We start from the raw sequence: 18,774 nt of genomic DNA, 5'->3' as shown, positions 1-18,774 counted from the left end.
AGACAATGACTTCCACAAGGCCAGCTCATGAGAAAAATGAATGAGCAGGGATCTGAACCCAGGACTGAGTGCTACACTCCATTCATTACCCCCGCACTAGCTCTGTCATGGGACAGCATGGATCTTTGTTCAAATGTTTCTTGAGAACATGCCCCCAACTCCTGCATGATATCCCACTGCTGGTGGACTTAGCTAGCACATGGGAAGCATGAATCTAGACAGCCAGTGTGGCAGTGCGGTGAGAGAGTTGGACTATGACTTGGCGGACTAAGGTTCAAATCCCCACTCTGCGATGAGGCTCACTGGCTGACCATGGGTCAGCCACTGCCCCTCAGCCTAACCTACCTCACAGGGTTGTTGTGAGGATAAAATGGAGAGGGGGAGAAACATGTACGCCATCTTGAGCTCCTTGGAAGAAAGGCGAGATATACATGAAATGATAAAAACTCTTTCTCTAAGGGCACGTCTCCACTGCCTAGTTGAACAGGTTTAACAGCCAGCTCAGCCTTCCTCCACTGAATCCTATGAACTGTGGTACTGTAGCGTAGACTATAGAGGCCAATGCTCTCTTAAAAAAGCTCTTTCTGCAGCCGGAGAAAACCAATTCCTATGATGCCATTGGTGGGGAAGCCATGACAGTTAAGCCATTTTTTTTTTTTAAAAAGCAGCTGTATGGGTTGAATCCGGTGCTCGTCCTACTCAGAGTAGATCCATTGAAGTTAATGGACCTGATGACTAAGATAGGTTCATGAATTTCAATGGGTCTGCTCTGAGTAGAACTTAGTTTGGTGCAACCCTGTGTTTATAATGTTCATGTCCCTTAAGCACCTTTCTGGTTCCATCTGAAGATGAACAAACACAAGTCTACTTGCTCTGAAAATGAATTGGACCCCTTTGAGCATTGCAGGGTGGTTTAACGGTCAGTCTCTCTTCCCAGGGAATGCTGGGAACTGTCACTCTGTGAGGAGAATAAGTCTCCTAACAACTCTCAGCACCCTTAATGAACTACAGTTCCCAGGATCCTTTGGGGATCCTGCCTAAGTTAGTTGGATCCTGCTTTAAATGCATAGTGCAGATGGGGCCTTGCTTTAGCACTGGTGACAGGACCTCATCCTCCACCACACCTGAGGACAACAGGCTAACTGAAAGGACTGCAGGGCAGGCTCTGTGGCACACACAATTCTGACCCCTCCAACACCTCACCACCACTGTGCACCCCCCAGCCTCTACCCCCTGAGACTGCTGCCTGACTCTCCCTAGTGGTAGGGCCAGCTTTAATGGAGTTTGCTGACTTTAGAAACCACAATGCTGGTTACCTGTTCAGAGTTTTAATAGCGCAGTAGAAATGCTGCCGCGTGGTTGGCAACCCTCTCAGCGTATGGGCTAGGTAGAGCTTGAAAGACAATTTCAAAGCGGCAAAGAGCGAGAAACGTAATAGATAATTGTCCTTTCATGGTGCTTGTCATCAAGATGGATTCCAGAGGGATTTCTAAACCCTTTAGTTACCAACTCATTGTCTAAGCTACAATCCCTTTGATCTGTTCTCATTCCTGATTTGGGAGATGGAAGCTGTGTCAACATCAATCTCTGCACTACAAGGCAACACAGCTGCAGCGAGTGCAAATTAAAATTTCATGGGTAATTTAGGGTCGCCCAAACCTTGGAACCGTTGCCATCCACATACGCCTTTGCCCAAAGATTTATGGGAAAGATCATGAGGACGCTCTCGCCCGACGCATTCCAAACAGGCGTAATGGGAAGGGGGCGAGCGGAGGAAGAAATGTGAGCAGCGAGGCAGGTAATGGAGCACACCAAAGAGGCTCTGATTTATTAAAGGGGTGGGAGAAGTGTGCTTTCCCATATATTAAAGGTGCTCGTGAAAGGGCCGGAGAAAGTAATTTTTTGGAAGAAAGGAGTAAATCAAGAGGAGGCTTAAAGTGGAAGGACATACTACTCTGAGGTCTCCACAAAGGCAGAAATGTTCCTAGTGTGCCTCTCACTCCCGGCCTACGTGGACAGGCACTCGGTGGTAGAGGGGCCATAGCTCAGGGATGGAGGTTCACTCCCTGGCTTCTCCAGTTTTAAAAAGGAACAGGGAAGAAATTATGAGGAAGGGCTCCCTTTGCCTAAGATCCTGGAGAGCTGCTGCCAGTCAGAGCAGACAATATTGGGCTAGACCAGGGGTGGGGAAACCGAGGGCCGCATTCCCTCACAGATGGTATTCCAGGGGCCACATGCCAGTGGAGGGCGGTTCAAGACCAGAGGCAAAAGTGGGCAGAGGAATGGATGTGCCTTACCTTTCTACAGTAGGCAACCTTCCTGCCACAGAGAAGTCCGAGCCCTCTCTCTTTCTTAAGAGGTACAGCCTGGGAGGGAGTGTAGCCTGGGGAGAGTCTTGGGGGGCCAAATAGTCTTGGAGAGCTGCATTTGGGCCCTGGGTGGAAGTTCTCCACCCCCAAGTTACACAGACACATAGGCAGTCTAGCTTCCTGTGCCACGCCCTACATCATTCTCCTGCTGCAATGTAAAAAGAAGGGTTTCTCCTCATAACCGCAGGCTACAAGTATTTCCACATTTTCCTACTGGGACGATACTAGTCTCCTGTTTTGGTTCAAGAGGGAGCAGCCCACTGTATTAGGAGCCGCCTTTACATTGGGGAGCTTCCAAGTAGTTATTAAGCCACATGAGAGATCCTCCGTTGGGGCCAGGGCCTTAGTCTGCGGTGGAAGGGTCAAGACACACTTGCTGTTGTGCTGGTTCCAGTGTGTCTCTACCTCTCTTTTCCCCAAACAGGGGCGCATGACTCCAGTCAAGCTCCACCCCTTTTTACTCTTAAAACCTCATCGAAATCAGCTTCAGGGAGGTTTCACAACTGATTGGTAGATCGACCCCTTTGTCTTCCAGGTGCGGCCAATGGAAATGTTTTGCTGCAGGCTCAGGCAGAGACAGTGATTGGCCCAATGGTTTGCTGTGGGCGTTCCTGAAAGGTCTGAAGGCAGCAGTGGGGAAGGGAGGTGTGGCCAGCAGAGGAGAGTGTCACTTCAAAACGCAGTCCAAAAAACCATTCTGGCTGCTTTTGAAGCCACCAGTATGCCCACAGGCTAATTGTGCAAACATTGGCAAAGGCGTGAACTAAGGTGAAGAAGGGAAATGAGAGTGAAAGTATCCACACAGGCTTCAGCTATTTTATTAGCTATTCCTTCCCAGAGAACTTGGGAGGAGGTGAAGCTTGTTTAACCAATTCTCAGTTGCATCACCAAACTACAGTTCCCAGGATTTTTGGGGGGAGGCTAAGGCCAAGGCAGTTAAACTGGCACATGACTATTACATGCTGAAAGTTAAAAGGGCCAGGAAAAAGTGACAAAACTCAACCAAACCAAATGAGGTAGAGGGAATGAAAACAGAATCCACATCTTTAAGTTGGATTTCTGCATTGAGCAGGGGGTTGGACTAGATGGTCTTACAGGCCCCTTCCAACTCTACTATTCTATGATTCTTTGATCTATTACTATTTAGCTACATATAGTTAAGAGAGCATGACAATTCTAGCCAACTGTGGCTAGAAAAATGATTGTCTGGCAATAACTTATCAGGCAAAAAGGGTTGATCAAATGATTAATGGCCAGTTGAGAGGCTTCACCATCCCAGCATGGTCAGGGCAGAGGAGAAGGGCTGTCATTCAGTAGTAGAGCATCTGCTTTGCATGCAGAAGGTCCCAGCATCGCCAGGTAGGACTGGGAATGTCTCCTATCTGAAATCCAGGAGAGCTGCTGCCAGTCAGTATAGACAATGCTGAGCTAGATGGGCTCAGTTATAAGACAGCCTTCCATGTTCCTATGGCATTCCAGCCACTTAGGAACACAGGCAGCACATTTAATCCGACCCATGTAAAATGTGTGTGTGGCAGGGGGCAGACGGGGAAGCACACAGATAATTCAAGCTGGGGGTCTGCAATGTATATCAGGTGACCTCGCTCCAATGTATCCATGGAGGGGGTGTTGCTATTCTCCCTCAACAGCCTGCAAAGTCTCCATGCAAAAAATGAAGGGAGAGCAAGAGTAGCATTTTTGTGATGTGTCTCCCTCCAAATTCTGTCGTATTAATCCAGACAATCAACACTGAATCCTGAACATATGGACACCCCATCCGGTGGCAGGAAAATGTGAGCATAGTTCCTTTGGTGTTGCACACCAACAGTTTTCACAACTGCCCCTGTGTCCCCCACCCCACCCAAAAGCCCTGTGGCATTGAGAATTTTACGCTCCCAGCTCCTGCATCAAAGAAGACTCTGCTTTGAACAGCTGCACGATGGGGAGAGTAGGAACAAAACCCATAGGTGCGCCTCCTTTTGTCACAATGCCACACAATGGGAGATGCTGTGCTTGTAGCTCATCTCTCTGCAGTACAGCTCTTAAGAACACAAGAGCCCCCTTCAGGTCAGCTCTTGGCAATCCACACTTAACATGCAGTATCTGGAGCACAAGAAAATCTATTTTGAAAACCACTCTCTTAAGCATTGTGGAGGGCTTTTGTCTACACTGAACATGCTCCTAGGCTGAGCAAAACCAACATTAAAAAGCCCTTCTCGGGCCCGTTGGAACCAGAAGAGATTATCCTAACCAGCAAACGCAGGTTATCCCTTAACACATGTGTATTTCTTGGCAACATTCATACAACCAGGGACTGATCTGCACTTGCATGGAAATTATGTGGCATTGCATCACAGCCTTCCTGGGATTGTACCACTTCAGTTTGTGGGTGGGTGAACGGCACACATACAAAAGCTACCTCTCAGGCAGAAAGCTTGGGAACGTCAGGGCTTCTCATATCACAAGAGTGGTGATTAATTTGATGACTGTTCAATGTCTGTGCATCCCACCTTTGTGTAACATTTGCATGGATGTTCCTCTTTCTGGCTCTTAGAACGTTGCAGTGGGGCAGGCAGAGAAAATTCTTCAGGAAAGGCACCTTTAGTGGGTTGTTTAACTTGGAAGGTGCAAGGCATGCAGGCAGAGGTATCCCCTGCGCTGCCTCTGAGCTTTATGAGTGTAATATCAGGAGCTGCCACGGCTCTGGGCATGGTTCAGGGCTGGTGTCAGGGGTCGGCATGATCAGGTGTCTGCTGTTGAACCCGGGACTCAGAAGGGCCCATCATCACCACCTCTGCCACCAGGACCAGCTCTCCTACCCATCATTGCTGCTGTCCTCCACCACTGCATTGAGAGCCCTCCTTGGTGCTGCTGCACTCTGTTACTGATAAGATGGGCAGCCGCACTTTGCAGTGGGAGCCAAGCCACTGCTTGGCTTCAATGCATCGTGGACAGCCACCAATTTAGACTGCCCCAAATGCAATGCTTGGCATCGATGTCAATGCCTTGCATTTTGGGCAGCTTAAGAGTGGCGAGCGGTGGATGTGCATTGGACCTGAGTGTCAGCTTGGCTCCCTTTCCAAAGCACCACTGCTGCCCATTGGCCTGCCACAGAGACATGTCCAAGCCCTGAGGAAGAGCGGGAAGGTGGGTGATTGGCTGTGGCAGCCCCTGCTGCAACAGCAGCAGCCTTGGAGGAGGGCGGGCTGATGGCATGGCTGGGACAGCAGCAGTGCAGGGTGATGGCTCAGGCTGGCACTGCCCAGCAGAGCTTGGAAAAGTTACTTTTTTGAACTACAGCTCCCATCATCCCAATCCAGTGGCCATGCTGGCTGGGGCTGATGGGAGTTGTAGTTCAAAAAAGTAACTTTTCCAAGCTCTGCTGCCCAGGGACTCATCAAGGTCCCAATGAAATCTGGCTGTAGTCCTGGCATGGCTGACCCTTGCAGTGAGCGGCCAGGGCTTCAGGTTGAAGCATCTGCTTCGGCCAGCCTTTCTTGACCTGGTGTTCTCTAGATGTTTTGGGCTGCAATTCCCATCAGCCACAGCCAGCACGTCCATTGGTCAGGGTTGATGGGAGTTGTACCTCAACAACACATGGAAGATATCACATTGGGGGAGCCTGGCTTAAGCAGTAAAAATTTCCCAGGTCCTGGAGGGACTCTGCTCATCCAGACTCTGGCCATTGACTCTCCTCAACAGGAAAGGCTATAAGGCTTCCTATTGAGGTTGGGACTTTGCCTGGCTCTTGGCTTGTTCTTTGGTTCTAACCTCTTGGCCCTGCTTCCAGACTTGCCATCCTGGCTCCCACCTGACAGCTGATCTGTGGCTCAGCTCTGACATGTACACTGAGAATGGCAGTGCTGTTGAGACAATGAGAGTCTTGAGATGCCCGCAAATGGCCAACCTCACTACCCTCAAGAACTGGCCATAGATATCAACTGGAGAACAGAATAAGAATAGATCCTGCTATCTTCATGTGAGTTGGGAAATGGCGTGCCTTGACAGAGGGCTGGTGAGGTCAGAAATATGCCAGAATATTCAGGTATTAAACAGATGCCCACGAGGCAATGGTGACTGCTGCTGATCCATCTGATGATGATGAGGGAGGCTCGAGAAACCTCTTCTTATGCCTCAGTGAATGTTCTGGGCATTCACCCAAATGCCCTCCCACTACCCACTCGCAAGAGGCCTGGCCAAACCCAACTGTGATGGTGAGAACGGCACACCAAAGGATGATGGAATGTGACTCTGTTCTTCGCTGGGCTTCCTTGTTACCAGTTTTGAAGTAAGATTCAGCTGCTAGGCTGGTTGGCTTTCATATTTGGAGTGAGCAAAGGAGACCATCTTGTCTTTTACCTCTGGCTGCATAATGTCTTGGGCCAGCCCTGGTCAACATTTGCCCAGGTGACTCCACAGATCAGAAGCTGCCTTGTACCAAGTCAGATCATTGGTCTATAGATTGTCCACACTGACTGGCAGTGACTCTCCATGATTTTCAGATTAGAGTCTCTCCTAGCTCTACCTGGAGATGCTGGGGATTGAACCTGGGACCTTCTGCATCAAAGCAGGTGCTCTTCCACTGAGCTACGGCCCTCCTCCCACCCTTTTGGATTTCATCACATTAATTCACCAGTGCTTAATTTTGACTTCTGTGTTCACGTTCACCAGGTTCATGTTGTCATCCAATACAAGCCATAATTATAGCTATGCCCTCCCTTCTTGATGGGAGGCAATATGCTTCCAAACAGCAGTTGCTGGAAACTGCAGGTGAGGAGAGTACTCTCACACTCAGGTCCTGCTTGAGAGCTTCAGTTGGGCGCCTGGCTGGCCACTGTGAGAACAAGCCACTGGACTAGATGGGCCATTGGCCTGATCCAGCAGGGCTCTTTTTATGTTCTCACTGCCATCCTTTCTATGCTTGAATGGTAAATCTTGGGTTGCGTTCAGTGCTAGTCCAGCTCAGAGTCGACCCTCTGAAATTAAGAAACAGAAACTAGCAGGTCCATTAATTTCCGTTGGTCTGCTCTGAGGTTAGTTGGATATGACCCCTCTTTTTTACCCTGAAGACTTGGGCACAATATATTTACTAGCTCACGTTCAACTCTGTGTGTTGCCATGGTCTCTCCAATTGATCAAGAAGCCGTCTTAAGAATATCTATTGTATGACCACCACATTATAGTGCCAAACATGTTGAGATGCCCTCACTTAGTACTAAATTATAAATGACGGTTATAGGACACTCCCTTCTTCTGAGGACTAGCCAAGGCCTGGACTGTCAGAGTCATTCATAAGCCCTTGTAAAACCTGTCTTTTGGGGTTGGCCAGCATATGGGTGGCCCCTTATCTGTCTCCCCAGCACCTGGTTAATTCCAGTAACCTACTGATCTGTCTGACTGACTCCAGTCATTGACTGTTAATTTCTGATTTCATAATTTACTTAACTTTCTATCTTGATCTCCAACAGCGACCTCAGGAAAGGTTGCAATACCAATTAGCTCAACATACCAATTAAGACTTATGGTTCTAGGTCGATGGGATGGGCTATAGCAACCTCTTTTGATTCCCTCCTCCATCCAAATGTTTGAAAACCACAAGCTTAAAACTCAGGATGAGTCACATTCTTGGCTTTTTTCATGGCAAATTAATTACTTGGATGCTTAACATTTTGCAGAGGGATAGCAGCTAAAGCCCAGGATCAAGATTCCTCTCCCATCACTAATGCAAGAAGTCCCATTTATGGTAGACACTAGCATCAGATTTTCACACCAGCTCAGCTGTAACAGTAGACAAACTTTGCAAAGTCTAATTGCATGCAAGCACACATAATAGAGTCCCCTATACTTTTGGGCGAATTTGAGAACAGCCATGCCGAATCTGAGCAAGGGCCCTTCCAGTTTAGCATTCCATCTGGTCAACCAGATGCTATGGGAGAGTTCACAAGAAAGGTGTGTTTTTAAAAACTGTGTTTTTAAAAATCATTTTACTATATGTACTGGAAGCTATGGATTCGCAGTGTGGGGTGTTGCCAGAAATCAAACCAACAATCTGCTGGGTTGGGTTCAGGCATTCAAACAAACCACACCTTGGCTAAACAAACTGTGGCTTAGCCTTATATGTGAACCAAGCCATTGGCTCTCCCTTACTGTGATGATGGCAACAAGAGCAGCAGCAATCATTCTGCAAAACTAAGAAACCAGCCAGATTTTCTATAAGTCAGTTTGGAAGGATGGTAGACAGCAGTCAGTAGACAGTAGACAGTAGTCAGGGGCATCCACAGGAGGAGGAGAGCCATAACTCCGTGATAGAGTTGTTGCTTTGCATGCAGAAAGCCCCAAGTTCAATCCCTGACATCTCCAGGCAGAGCTGGGAGAGAACCCAAACCAATGGTCTGACCAGTGATGGCCAATGTGGTAGCACGGAGCCACCAGGTGGGGCAGCGCTGTGGCGTGGTGGACTGCATGGATGTGCTAGTGGAGCCAATCTGGTGCTCCTACCAGTGTGTTGCCCACAAAGCCCTGACCACACCACCACCCTGCCTTTCCCATCACCATCTAGGTAAGTTGTGGCGCCTCCGGTGGGGCAGCTCTGGGTTTGACTCAGGCAGTGAGAAACCAGATTTTTGAGCCAAGCGTCAGGACCATTTTTATTGTATTTTTACACACTGGAGGTGCCTGGCTGCTGGATTTTTGTACCCCTTATAATAGCAACAATTCTTTCATCAATAAGGGATAACAAGAAACTCGTTTTAATGTATATCACTGAAGTGTTGTTTGTCTCCAAGAGAAAACTTCTTGCAAAGCGCAAACCTTTCGCAAACCTACGGGAAGTCCCAGGGCCCCCTTGCCAGCAAGCACACGACTATCAAAGGCTGGCTAAGCAGTTTGAACAGTGTTTCATCTGCAAACCACTTTGTTTAAATTAGAAACACCCACTTCCAGTCACTGACAGTTCTTCTAAGGCACTTCATTAAACCCCACAAAAGAAAAGAGGGGAAAGGAACAAAATTAAAAAGGGGAAAAAAAGCAAAGCCTTCTCTGTCTTCTTTGACATGAGATGAGGGCTGGACCAACATTTCATTATTATTATTTCCAGACTTGTGGTTGTCAGATATTTCTGGTGCTTTATCAGTTAGTTTCAAAAAGGAGAAGGCGAAAACAACCTTCGGGAAAAGACTATTGGAAAAAATAATGCTTTTTTTTTTTTAACATGCATCTGACTCCCTGGAAGCTCTTCCAAATTCTGTTTGTAAAACTCTCTTTTGCTAAGAGAGAGAAAGTTTGTTTCAATGGCCTGTGTGTGTGAAAGAGAATTTTTTGCAGTAATCTTTTTTTAAAACCCTGTTTTGTACTTGGTGTTTTGTTTTTAAATTTTTCCACCGTTTCTTTAACTGTGCACACCTGATAGTTTGGCAGGTTTGAGAGACTATTTTTTTAAAAAAGTAACTCAACAGGAAAATGAAATAAAGAGAGAATGAGAAAGAAACAGAATCCGAGGAGCTTTAAGGATAATACAGTTGGTAACAAGACACCTTGCAGAGTCTTAGCATCTCCTCTGACATTCAAATAGAAAGATGGGACTGAAAAAGTTCATATAATCCTGCTCGAATCCCACATATTGGACTAAACTTTGGAAGGCAGTAAATCGTGAGAGGTTTTGCCTCTCACTGCTAAAGGCTAAAGTATTCTCCCTGAAAACAGAGAGGAAGGGGGTACTGTCACTTTTGCTACTCTCCTGGTTTTATCACAGACCTTAGATGTAAAGACAAGCCATCAAGGTGATATTTGCAGCTTTGCTCTTTCCCAAGTTGCACGATTGAGAAAATATTGCAGTTACCACTCAACTTCCTCAAATGTGTCATGGAGGTGTGGGCCCCCCAGAAGTGGTGTTTTTGTATTCCAGCTGCAGTTTGATTTTGCATCATCAGTGCATGCAATCTGCACCAATGTACATTTAGCAAGTGAGGCTTTGTGCATTTCCCATATAAGCCAATGTGGTGTAGTGGTTAGAGCATGTGATTACTCAGAGCAAGGGTGGAGAATCTGTGGCCCTCTGTAAGTTGTTGGGCTACAGTTCCCATCTGTCCCAGCATGGTCAAGCGTGATGGAAGGTATAATCCAGCAGCAATGGGAAGACCAAAGGATAGCCACCCCTGACTTAGAGGTAGTGCAATCCAAGTTAGATCCCTGCTCACACAAGAGACTGGATGACCTTGGGCTAGTCACACACCCTTGGTCTAACCTACCTCACAGGGCTGTTGTGAGAATAAAACGGAGGGAGGAGAATGCATCCATCCTGAGCTCCTGATAGAATGGATGGGATTTTTTTCCCAAAAAAGTAGTAAGATTAGAAAATGCAATGCTGAAAGAAATTACCCTTCCCCAAGCCTGGTGTCCTCCAGATATGTTGGACTCCATCATCCTTGACCATTGACTATGCCGGGCTGGGGCTGATGGGAGATCTGAGGGACACCGAGTTGGGGATGGCTGTCTAGATCTTACTCGTCAAAGCTCATTGTTTTAAAGCCAACCTTGTGATTCTCAGAGCATGACACCTGGCTGTTTTAAAATTGGGTCAGCCATTTCCTTTGTGTTTGGCCTCTTGGCTTTGACTAAAAGAGGTGTCGACACTCTCTTAGTGTTGACAGAGCTACAGATTACAGAGTCCCTGTTTTTAAGTGCCTTGCATTCGCCAGCTTGCAAAGGTGTTCATTCAAACCTCTCACCAAGCCTCATATTTACCCTGCAGCGAAAGAGCAACGCTCAAAACCAGATTCCAGTTTATATCTGCATGAGCAACGACAATCAGGTCAAGGGATTTCCAGTTAATTTCAGGGGTTTCTCAAGTCGCAACATGCCTTGTGAATCATAGCCTAAAGATAAGCCTTTGGAATGAAGCTGAAGAGGCCGACAGATGGGGAGGAGGACCAAGTTTCCAAACTCTTACTAAATGATGTAGACTCATTTAAATGTCATCTTCTTGAACCTTGTCAATGACATCCTTTTTATTTATTTTTATTTTTGTAAGTTACTAGCCCTTGGGAATAAAACAAATAAAATCTGTTGTTATTTTTCCCAGTGTGCAGACAAACAAAATTGTAGCTAGGAATAGAGGAACCTGCCTTGTACTTGGTCAAATTATTTGTCCATCTGGCTCAGTATTGTCTACTCTGACTGGCAGCAGCTCTTCAGGCCCTCATGCAGAGGTCTTTCCCATCTAGGGTTGCCAGGCTCAGGGCATGAGAATGATTCTGTATCTTTAAAAGAAGAGAAAATTCAGCCAAGTGCAGGTTTTCTTGCAACTCTGTAATGGGAAAAACCACAAGGTGGAATTCTCCCTTCCCCCTGCACAACTGTTAAAGATACAGAAGACCTCTTAGAGCAGCCTTTCCCAACCAGTGTGCCTCCAGATGTTGTTGGATCACAACTCCCATCAGCCTCAGCCAGCATTGCCAATGGTCAAGAAAGATGGGAATTGTGGTCCAACAACATCTGGAGGCACACTGGTTGGGAAAGGCTGTCTTAGAGGTTGGGCCTGGCAACCAAGAAGTCTTCTGTATCTTTGAAAGTTGTGCAGGAGGAAGGAAGAATTTCACCTTGTGGTTCTTCCCATTACAGTGTTGCAAGAAAACCTGCACTTGGCTGAATTTTCTCTTCTCTTAAAGATACAATATCATCCTCAGGCCCTGAGCTTGGCAACCCTATTCCCATCTCTTACTGTCTGATCCTTTAGGAATGGGAAGGGTCCAACCTGCAACCTTCTGCATGGAAATATGTTCAGCTATGCCCCCTTCCTGATACCCCAGCAAAAGTTTAGGGGGCATACCAGAGCCCTTGTCCCACACTGCACTTATCTCTTTAACCTTTCAGTACTTTGCCCCATGAGGCCCAGTGCTCTGCTACATCCTGGAGATCCTCATGTATCTGTACTTTACCTTCTGCAATCACTATACATTTCTCCATAAATTAGAAAATGGTGTCTCTGGGTTGTGCATGTCATGTGATTAGGACAGATGCCGTATTCTAGAAACAATTGTGAATTTGACAAGATTTTTGCCCAGCAATCAGAAGAGAGGCTCTCTGCACAGAACTGCCTACAAGTACATTCCAGTATGGAAATGGAAAGAGCCAATACCTTTAGCTAGGTCCACATTCTGCAGTTTACTGATCCTTATGGTTAATCCGGCAAAAAAACCAAAACCAAAGAACAAAGCCAAAAATGCCCTTGCAGCAGCATCCCGCTGGCGTCAGCAGAAGAACAACGTATATCGTGTCTTCCATTCTCTCTCTCTCTCAACTTCCCATGCCTGCCTGACACCCCAGGAAGCATCCTGTCTTCCCCAACTCCCACAGATACATATCCGAACAGCTTCCATGCAGGCATATCCAGATCTCACTAATATTTCAACTCCTCCCAATCATTCTGACTTCCAAATGTCACCAAGTTCCCCAGATTCACCTAAAATCCTTTTTTTTTTTTAAGCTTTAATGAGAGCCCCCAACTTCATCCTCGAAGAAGATATGAGATCCCTGGCTGTCCTTCCTCTTGACAACCAAGGGTTAGTCTACACATGCATGCTCTTCACTTGCTTACACCAGCATCAAGTGACAACCTGAATGTGTGAACAAGTCAACCTCACAGAGTTTTGTAACATTTTGTCTCAAAATGCTTCTAAGGGGAAGGGTCGTAGCTCAGTGGTGGAGCACCTGCTTTGCATGCAGAAGGTTCCAGATTCAATCCCCAGCAGGGAATCCAGAGGGGACTGGGAATGTCCTCTGTCTGAAACCTTGGAGAGCTGCTGCCAGTCAGTGTAGACAATACTGAGCTAGATGAGCCAATGGTCTGACTCAATAAAAAAGCAGCTTCCTGTACCTCAAAGTGCACTCCGTGCACACATATCTAGGTGCAAGTCATCACATGTTCAGTTATCAAGAGATGGGCATGCATCTGTGAACTGGCCCATTGCAGAGTCCAGAAAGTGAAAGGCCAGACCCACCATAGCTAATTTATGTAAGCTGGGATAAGAAAGTTTTCTAGGTTAGAAACAGGGTACTTGAGTTTGGATGAAGATGCTCACCTGGACGGTCCCAGCATGGAAAGAGTAAAGATTGAGTATAACATGCAGGAAAAGAATAATACCTCTTTGCCGGATTTCTCGACCTCCACCGTCACCGTGGTGTGGTTCTTGTGCTCCTGGAACATGCAGAGATAACAGATGCAGACCTGGTCTGTCTGGCAGAAGAGCTCCATCGTCTTGCCATGCACAGGGCATTTCCTGGCTTCAAAGTCCCTGATGGGGTCTAGGAGCTGGTGATCCCGGAAAGCGGCCCCTTCTAAGTGGGGCTTCAAGTGGAGCTCACAGAAGCTGGCTTGGCAAACCAGGCAGGACTTCACAGCCTTCTGCTTGTTGTCGATGCAGGAGTCACAGAGGACCTCTTCGAGATTCACCCGGGGCCTTGAGCTGGACCCTCTGCTCACCCGGTTGTAGCTGGATCTCTTGGCCTCTCCCAAATCCCCAAGGGAGATATTGGGCTTCCTTAGGTCTGCAATCTGCCCACTGGAAAAGAGTGGCTTTTTCACATCCCCTTCGCTGATGAAGGTTTTTTTCGTCTCCACATTGTAGATCGACTTCCTCAGGTCCCCTCTCTCTGGGAAGGAAACCGGTGGCCTCCGAGTTTCCCCCAGTTGCATGTTTGGGAAAGATGGCTTTTTGGCCTCCGCGGGCTCTACGTTAAAGTAGGTTGACCTCTTCTCATCAGATGATTCAACAAACTGAATGATGGGCCTCTTCCAGTCGCCCCCAGAATACACTGAATTTTTGAGCTGCCCTGTCTCCAATGAAGGACTGGCATTATTTTTGTTGACATCTTTCTCCCCCCTGATTGGGCTGGTAGACTTCTTCCCTTCTTCTGCCTCCTTCTTGGGAGAGGTGGTGGTCTTCACCTCCTCTTGCTTGCCGTTGCTCCCATTCACTCTTGCCGTCTCCATCCTGGGTAGCCTTTTCTCCCGGCCTTGGTGCTTTGTTTTCTCCCCTGCAACCTCGCTGCTGTCGGGAAACAGTTGAATATTTGGCCTTGCTTGCCCTTTCCACAGAAGCAGGCAACCTTGCTGGCTGTTGTCCCAGCAAGGAATGTAAGAGAGCTACAGAGAAAGCCTTACCTAAATGTCACACATGGAAGACAGGGTGGCGAAGGGAAATACCTGAATTGTGCTGGGCAGAGCCAGAGAGGGAGGGAGAGATGTTACAAAAGGCAACAAGAGATCCAGCTGCGTCGTTAATTATACGAGCCAGCCCACACCCAAGAACATTCTTGTCTAACCAGGTTTGGGAATGAAGGGTTGTTTATGTGTCACTTTTTTTTTCTTTCAAAAATAATTTTCATTTAGAAGCAGCAACCAGTTCTGCTACCTGTTTCGAAAATAGTTGCTCCTATTGACAGCAGGAGCGGAGTGACCTTTTCTGAGGCATGGGCAGGATTAGCCAGAGGGCGTAAGGCACACAATTGGGGGTGGGAGGTTAGTAAGTGGGTCACTTGCGCACATGTGCACGCAAGCAAGTAGGCTTGTGATTAAAACGAATGCAAAGAATCAGAAACAAACCCTCATACACCAAGAACTAAGGATATACGAGTTTCCAGGCCAAGGATCCCCAACATCAGACTCTGAAGAAGTTTTTTAAAAAAGCACAGGGCCAGTAGGATTCTCCATGAGGACTAGAAATGAAGAATTTTGAGAATGAGAATTTCAGCTTCCAGTGCCTGCACCTTAACCTGTGTCTAGTTTATCTAAAGGAGGATAACATTGCAACATTCTATAGACTTTCTTATCAAATGGATAGAGGATAGTTCTACCATTGGCAAGAACATCTTCACTCAGCCTTTATGATGAGCATCCAAGTATTCACATTGCTTGTGCCAGCAATGGGGGTACAGATGTGATATCTCAATTAACTAAACTTCAGCTATTCATATAGCTCAGTGGTAGAGCATCTGCATTGCATGCAGAAGGTCCCAGGTTCAATCCCCAGCAGCATCTCTAGGTAGGGTTGGAAGAGAGACTCCCTGCCTGAAACACTAGAGAGATGCTGCCGGTCAGTGCAGACAATACTGATCTAGAGGGACCAGTGGTTGGACTCAGTATAAGGCAGCTTCCTCTGTTCCTATCATCCTGCCTGTTTATTCCTATTCACCGTGGACAAACACCATGCACTCACGTCAGGAATTTTCTGTCAATGGCCCTCTCATTTATCTGCACTTGCAGTTATTTAAAAACTTTTAAATAGTTATCAGGGCATTTCAATGACTATGGGCATTGTGTGTGTCTGTGTTTTTAATTTTTCCACTTTAGGGTGTCAGAGGTGCATAGTAGCCCTTCCCAGCTCATTTTCAGAAGCACAGGACATCTCCTTTCATTGTTTGTTTGTTTTTAAATAGGATATTAAAAAAAATTACCAGTGCTATTTACGACTTTAAATACTGGGCTTCTTTTTTTCCTGTGCTTCTTGGGCTGAAGTGATCTCTTAAGACAATAGCCTTTGGGGAAATTGAGATGATTAAAAAATGTTCTAGGGTGGAGTTTTGTGTTCTCATGATGTCCTCAGACAAATATGCAAGGATTTTTGTTTCCTTTTTTTTTGCTTTCTTTCTCCCAAGTCCAGATTACCACTTAAAGTAGGAAAGAATGAATTTCAGGTAGCCAGTCACTGAACCCTGCAAAATAATAAACTGATAATACTGATTCTCAGATTGGGGGGATTGTATGCTGTTTGGGACTCCAAACACATCCAGACAGGAGTATGCTTCATCTACAAGGCTCTTTAAGAGGCTAGCTCCCTTGTGGGGAAGGTGGTGGTCATGATGTTTGCTTTGGATTGTCTCCACTCCTAGTTCTAGTCAGAGTAAACCCCTTGAAATTTATAGAGATGACTAACTTAGGTTAATTAAAATCAATGGGACTACTCTGAGTAGAAGGTATGGGATACGAGGCTATGTAATTTGGGGGTTAAGTCAATAATATACAATTTAAAGAACATAAGAGAAAGGTCTACTGGATCAAATCAAAAGTCCATCTAGTTCACCTTTGGGTTTTACTGTATATTTAATGGTTTTTACTGTATGGCTTTTTATTTGTTGTAAAGTGCATTGATATTTTTAACATGAAATAGGAGTACACAAATTAGACAGACAGACAGACAGACAGACAGACAGACAGACAGACAGACAGACAGATAGATAGATAGATAGATAGATAGATAGATAGATAGATAGATAGATAGATAGATAGATAGATAGATAGATAGATAGATAGATAGATAGATAGATAGATAGATAGACAGACAGACAGACAGACAGACAGACAGACAGAGTGAAGTAACCTGTCCCCACAGGAGCCAACCAGATGCCTCCGGAGAGCTCACAAGTTTAATCGCAATAGGCCTCTTCTGCTCCCCAGCAATGGGTATTCAAAGGCATATTGTCTCTGATTCTGGACATCTTATATAGCCACCATGACTACAATAGCGATAGACAGACCTATCCTCCACGGTTTGGTCTTGTTCTCTTTTTAAACCATCAAAGCAGCTAGCAGCTGTCCAGCACCACATCTCCTGGCAGCAAATTCCATAAATAAGGATATGGGGTGTAGGAAAGGTCTTTCTTTTTGACTTTATGGCTTCACATTGATTTCTGAAAATTCTCCAGAGTCCATATTGTACTGTATTTTATATTGTTCTGGATTGTATTTTACATGAGCTGGTGATGACTGAAATCTATCTATCTATCCATATTGCAATTCCAGTTTGACATTTTTCCAAAGAAGCATAAGGACTAAGTGTGCAATCCGACTTGATTTTGTGCTGGGCTGGGGGGAGTTGGATGAGGCAGACCCCCGTCTGAGCTGGGAAGTTCCCAGCGCTGCCCGGCTCTGCCAGGCTCCACCAACAGAAGCCCTCCATCCTGGCTGAGCCGCAGCACCAGCAGGGCCCTGCTGGCACCACTAGGGGTCCTCCAGGGATGGCCACTCCACAGATGGAGAGCCGGCAGAAGCCAGCAGTAGCCCCAAAAGAAGGTGTTCCAGGGGCACGGTAGGTCGTAGTCCAACACTCTAACCACTTGGCCACACACACAGGGTAGAAGGGCAGGATAGAAATATTTTAAATAAATTAATAAAATAAATAGTCAATGAAAAACTGGTCCAGCCCCTTGATCATTTTGGCTCTCCTTTTCTGCCCCTTTTGAGCAGGGAAAGCTGACAACCAGCCAGATGGCACTACTCTTTGAAGCAATGTTGATCCCTTCAAAGTTGGGATGGAGGACAGATTCAATTCACTCTGCATTTAAAGCCAAATTTATCAAATTCACAACCTTCCAAAATGGTATGAGAACTGAAACACAGCCATCCTTCGAAATTTGCACTTACATGAATTTTGCGATGCCGTTCTTCAAGCAGTGCTTACAAAAATGCATACATTAGGGGAAAGAGCACACAAAATGAATATATTGATGAAAATAACATACACAAAAGCATTGTATTAGGATGTATTGCTTGCAAAAATGTGTAGATTAATCAAAACTGCATACCAAAAAGGAATTTATTAGGAGAAAGCCGCACTAGCCGCACTGAAGAATTTTCATGAGGGTTTTTTTTAAAGTCCCAAATTACTGCAGAAATGTGGAGAACTGAATTTATTATTAGAAAAATTAGGAACTGAGAGAACTGAAATTGATAGATCATTCCATCCCTACTCTAAAGCAAACATCATGCAGGACTGTTGAATGCTGCATCTTGCTAACCAGTATAAAAGATTTTCCCCCTTTTGATGGCAATATTTTGCACGATAAAATTATTCCTTCCATCCCCCATTTATCCTGGCTGGTAGGTGTGAGTCTAACCTGCAATCTTATCTCTAGGAACATTACTGGTCCTCAGAGCCCATTAGCAAGCAATTTTTAAGATATACAAAAGCAAGAGGAGATTATCATCTCCTCATCTGACACACACAAACACAACACTCTGTTCTTCCCACAGCATCATCCCCCCAAAATGCAAATTCGGCACCAGGCAATAAAAGATGCAAATCAATGGCATGTGTGTAACTGTGCTTACTTTGCATACAAGTGACTTGGTTTGCACTTAAATTGAGGCTGGATCTTCACCAAATTCTGACTAGGTGGTGGGAGTGGGCATAACATGGGACAGCCCCTCTCTGTACACCAAAGCATGGGGTTGCCAGTCACCATCCAAAGGTCATCCATGTCCATTTAAAATCTCCAAACTGATTTTAGATGCAGATGGTTCAATTATCATGAGGTCCCGAAGCCTGCATTGTGGTGGTAGAATCCCATGCAGGTCATATTCTTCCTTCTCTAGCCCAATCAAGCTATGCAAAATATCTAGGTCAAGGGG

The 18,774-nt window shown here is 46.1% G+C and overlaps 1 protein-coding gene across 4 annotated transcripts in view; it reads right to left on the bottom strand.

The window, feature by feature from the left end:
* TRIM29 (tripartite motif containing 29) overlaps positions 1-14,659 on the bottom strand; it is a 40,133-nt gene extending 25,474 nt beyond the window's left edge. The window contains exon 1 of one of the 4 annotated variants that reach the window (XM_061592333.1): positions 13,510-14,659. In XM_061592333.1, the coding sequence (XP_061448317.1) occupies positions 13,510-14,358 (849 nt within the window). In that variant the 5' untranslated portion in view covers positions 14,359-14,659. The remainder of the gene's footprint in view (positions 1-13,509) is intronic. The other 3 variants (XM_061592331.1, XM_061592330.1, XM_061592332.1) reach the window with 3 other exon arrangements.
* Positions 14,660-18,774: the final 4,115 nt, after the last annotated feature.

The sequence above is a fragment of the Rhineura floridana genome, chromosome 12 (genome assembly GCF_030035675.1).
Source record: "Rhineura floridana isolate rRhiFlo1 chromosome 12, rRhiFlo1.hap2, whole genome shotgun sequence".
In the NCBI taxonomy this organism is placed as follows: Eukaryota; Metazoa; Chordata; class Lepidosauria; order Squamata; family Rhineuridae; genus Rhineura; species Rhineura floridana.
Note: the sequence above shows the minus strand (reverse complement) of the source record. Positions and strands in the feature narration are given on the sequence as shown.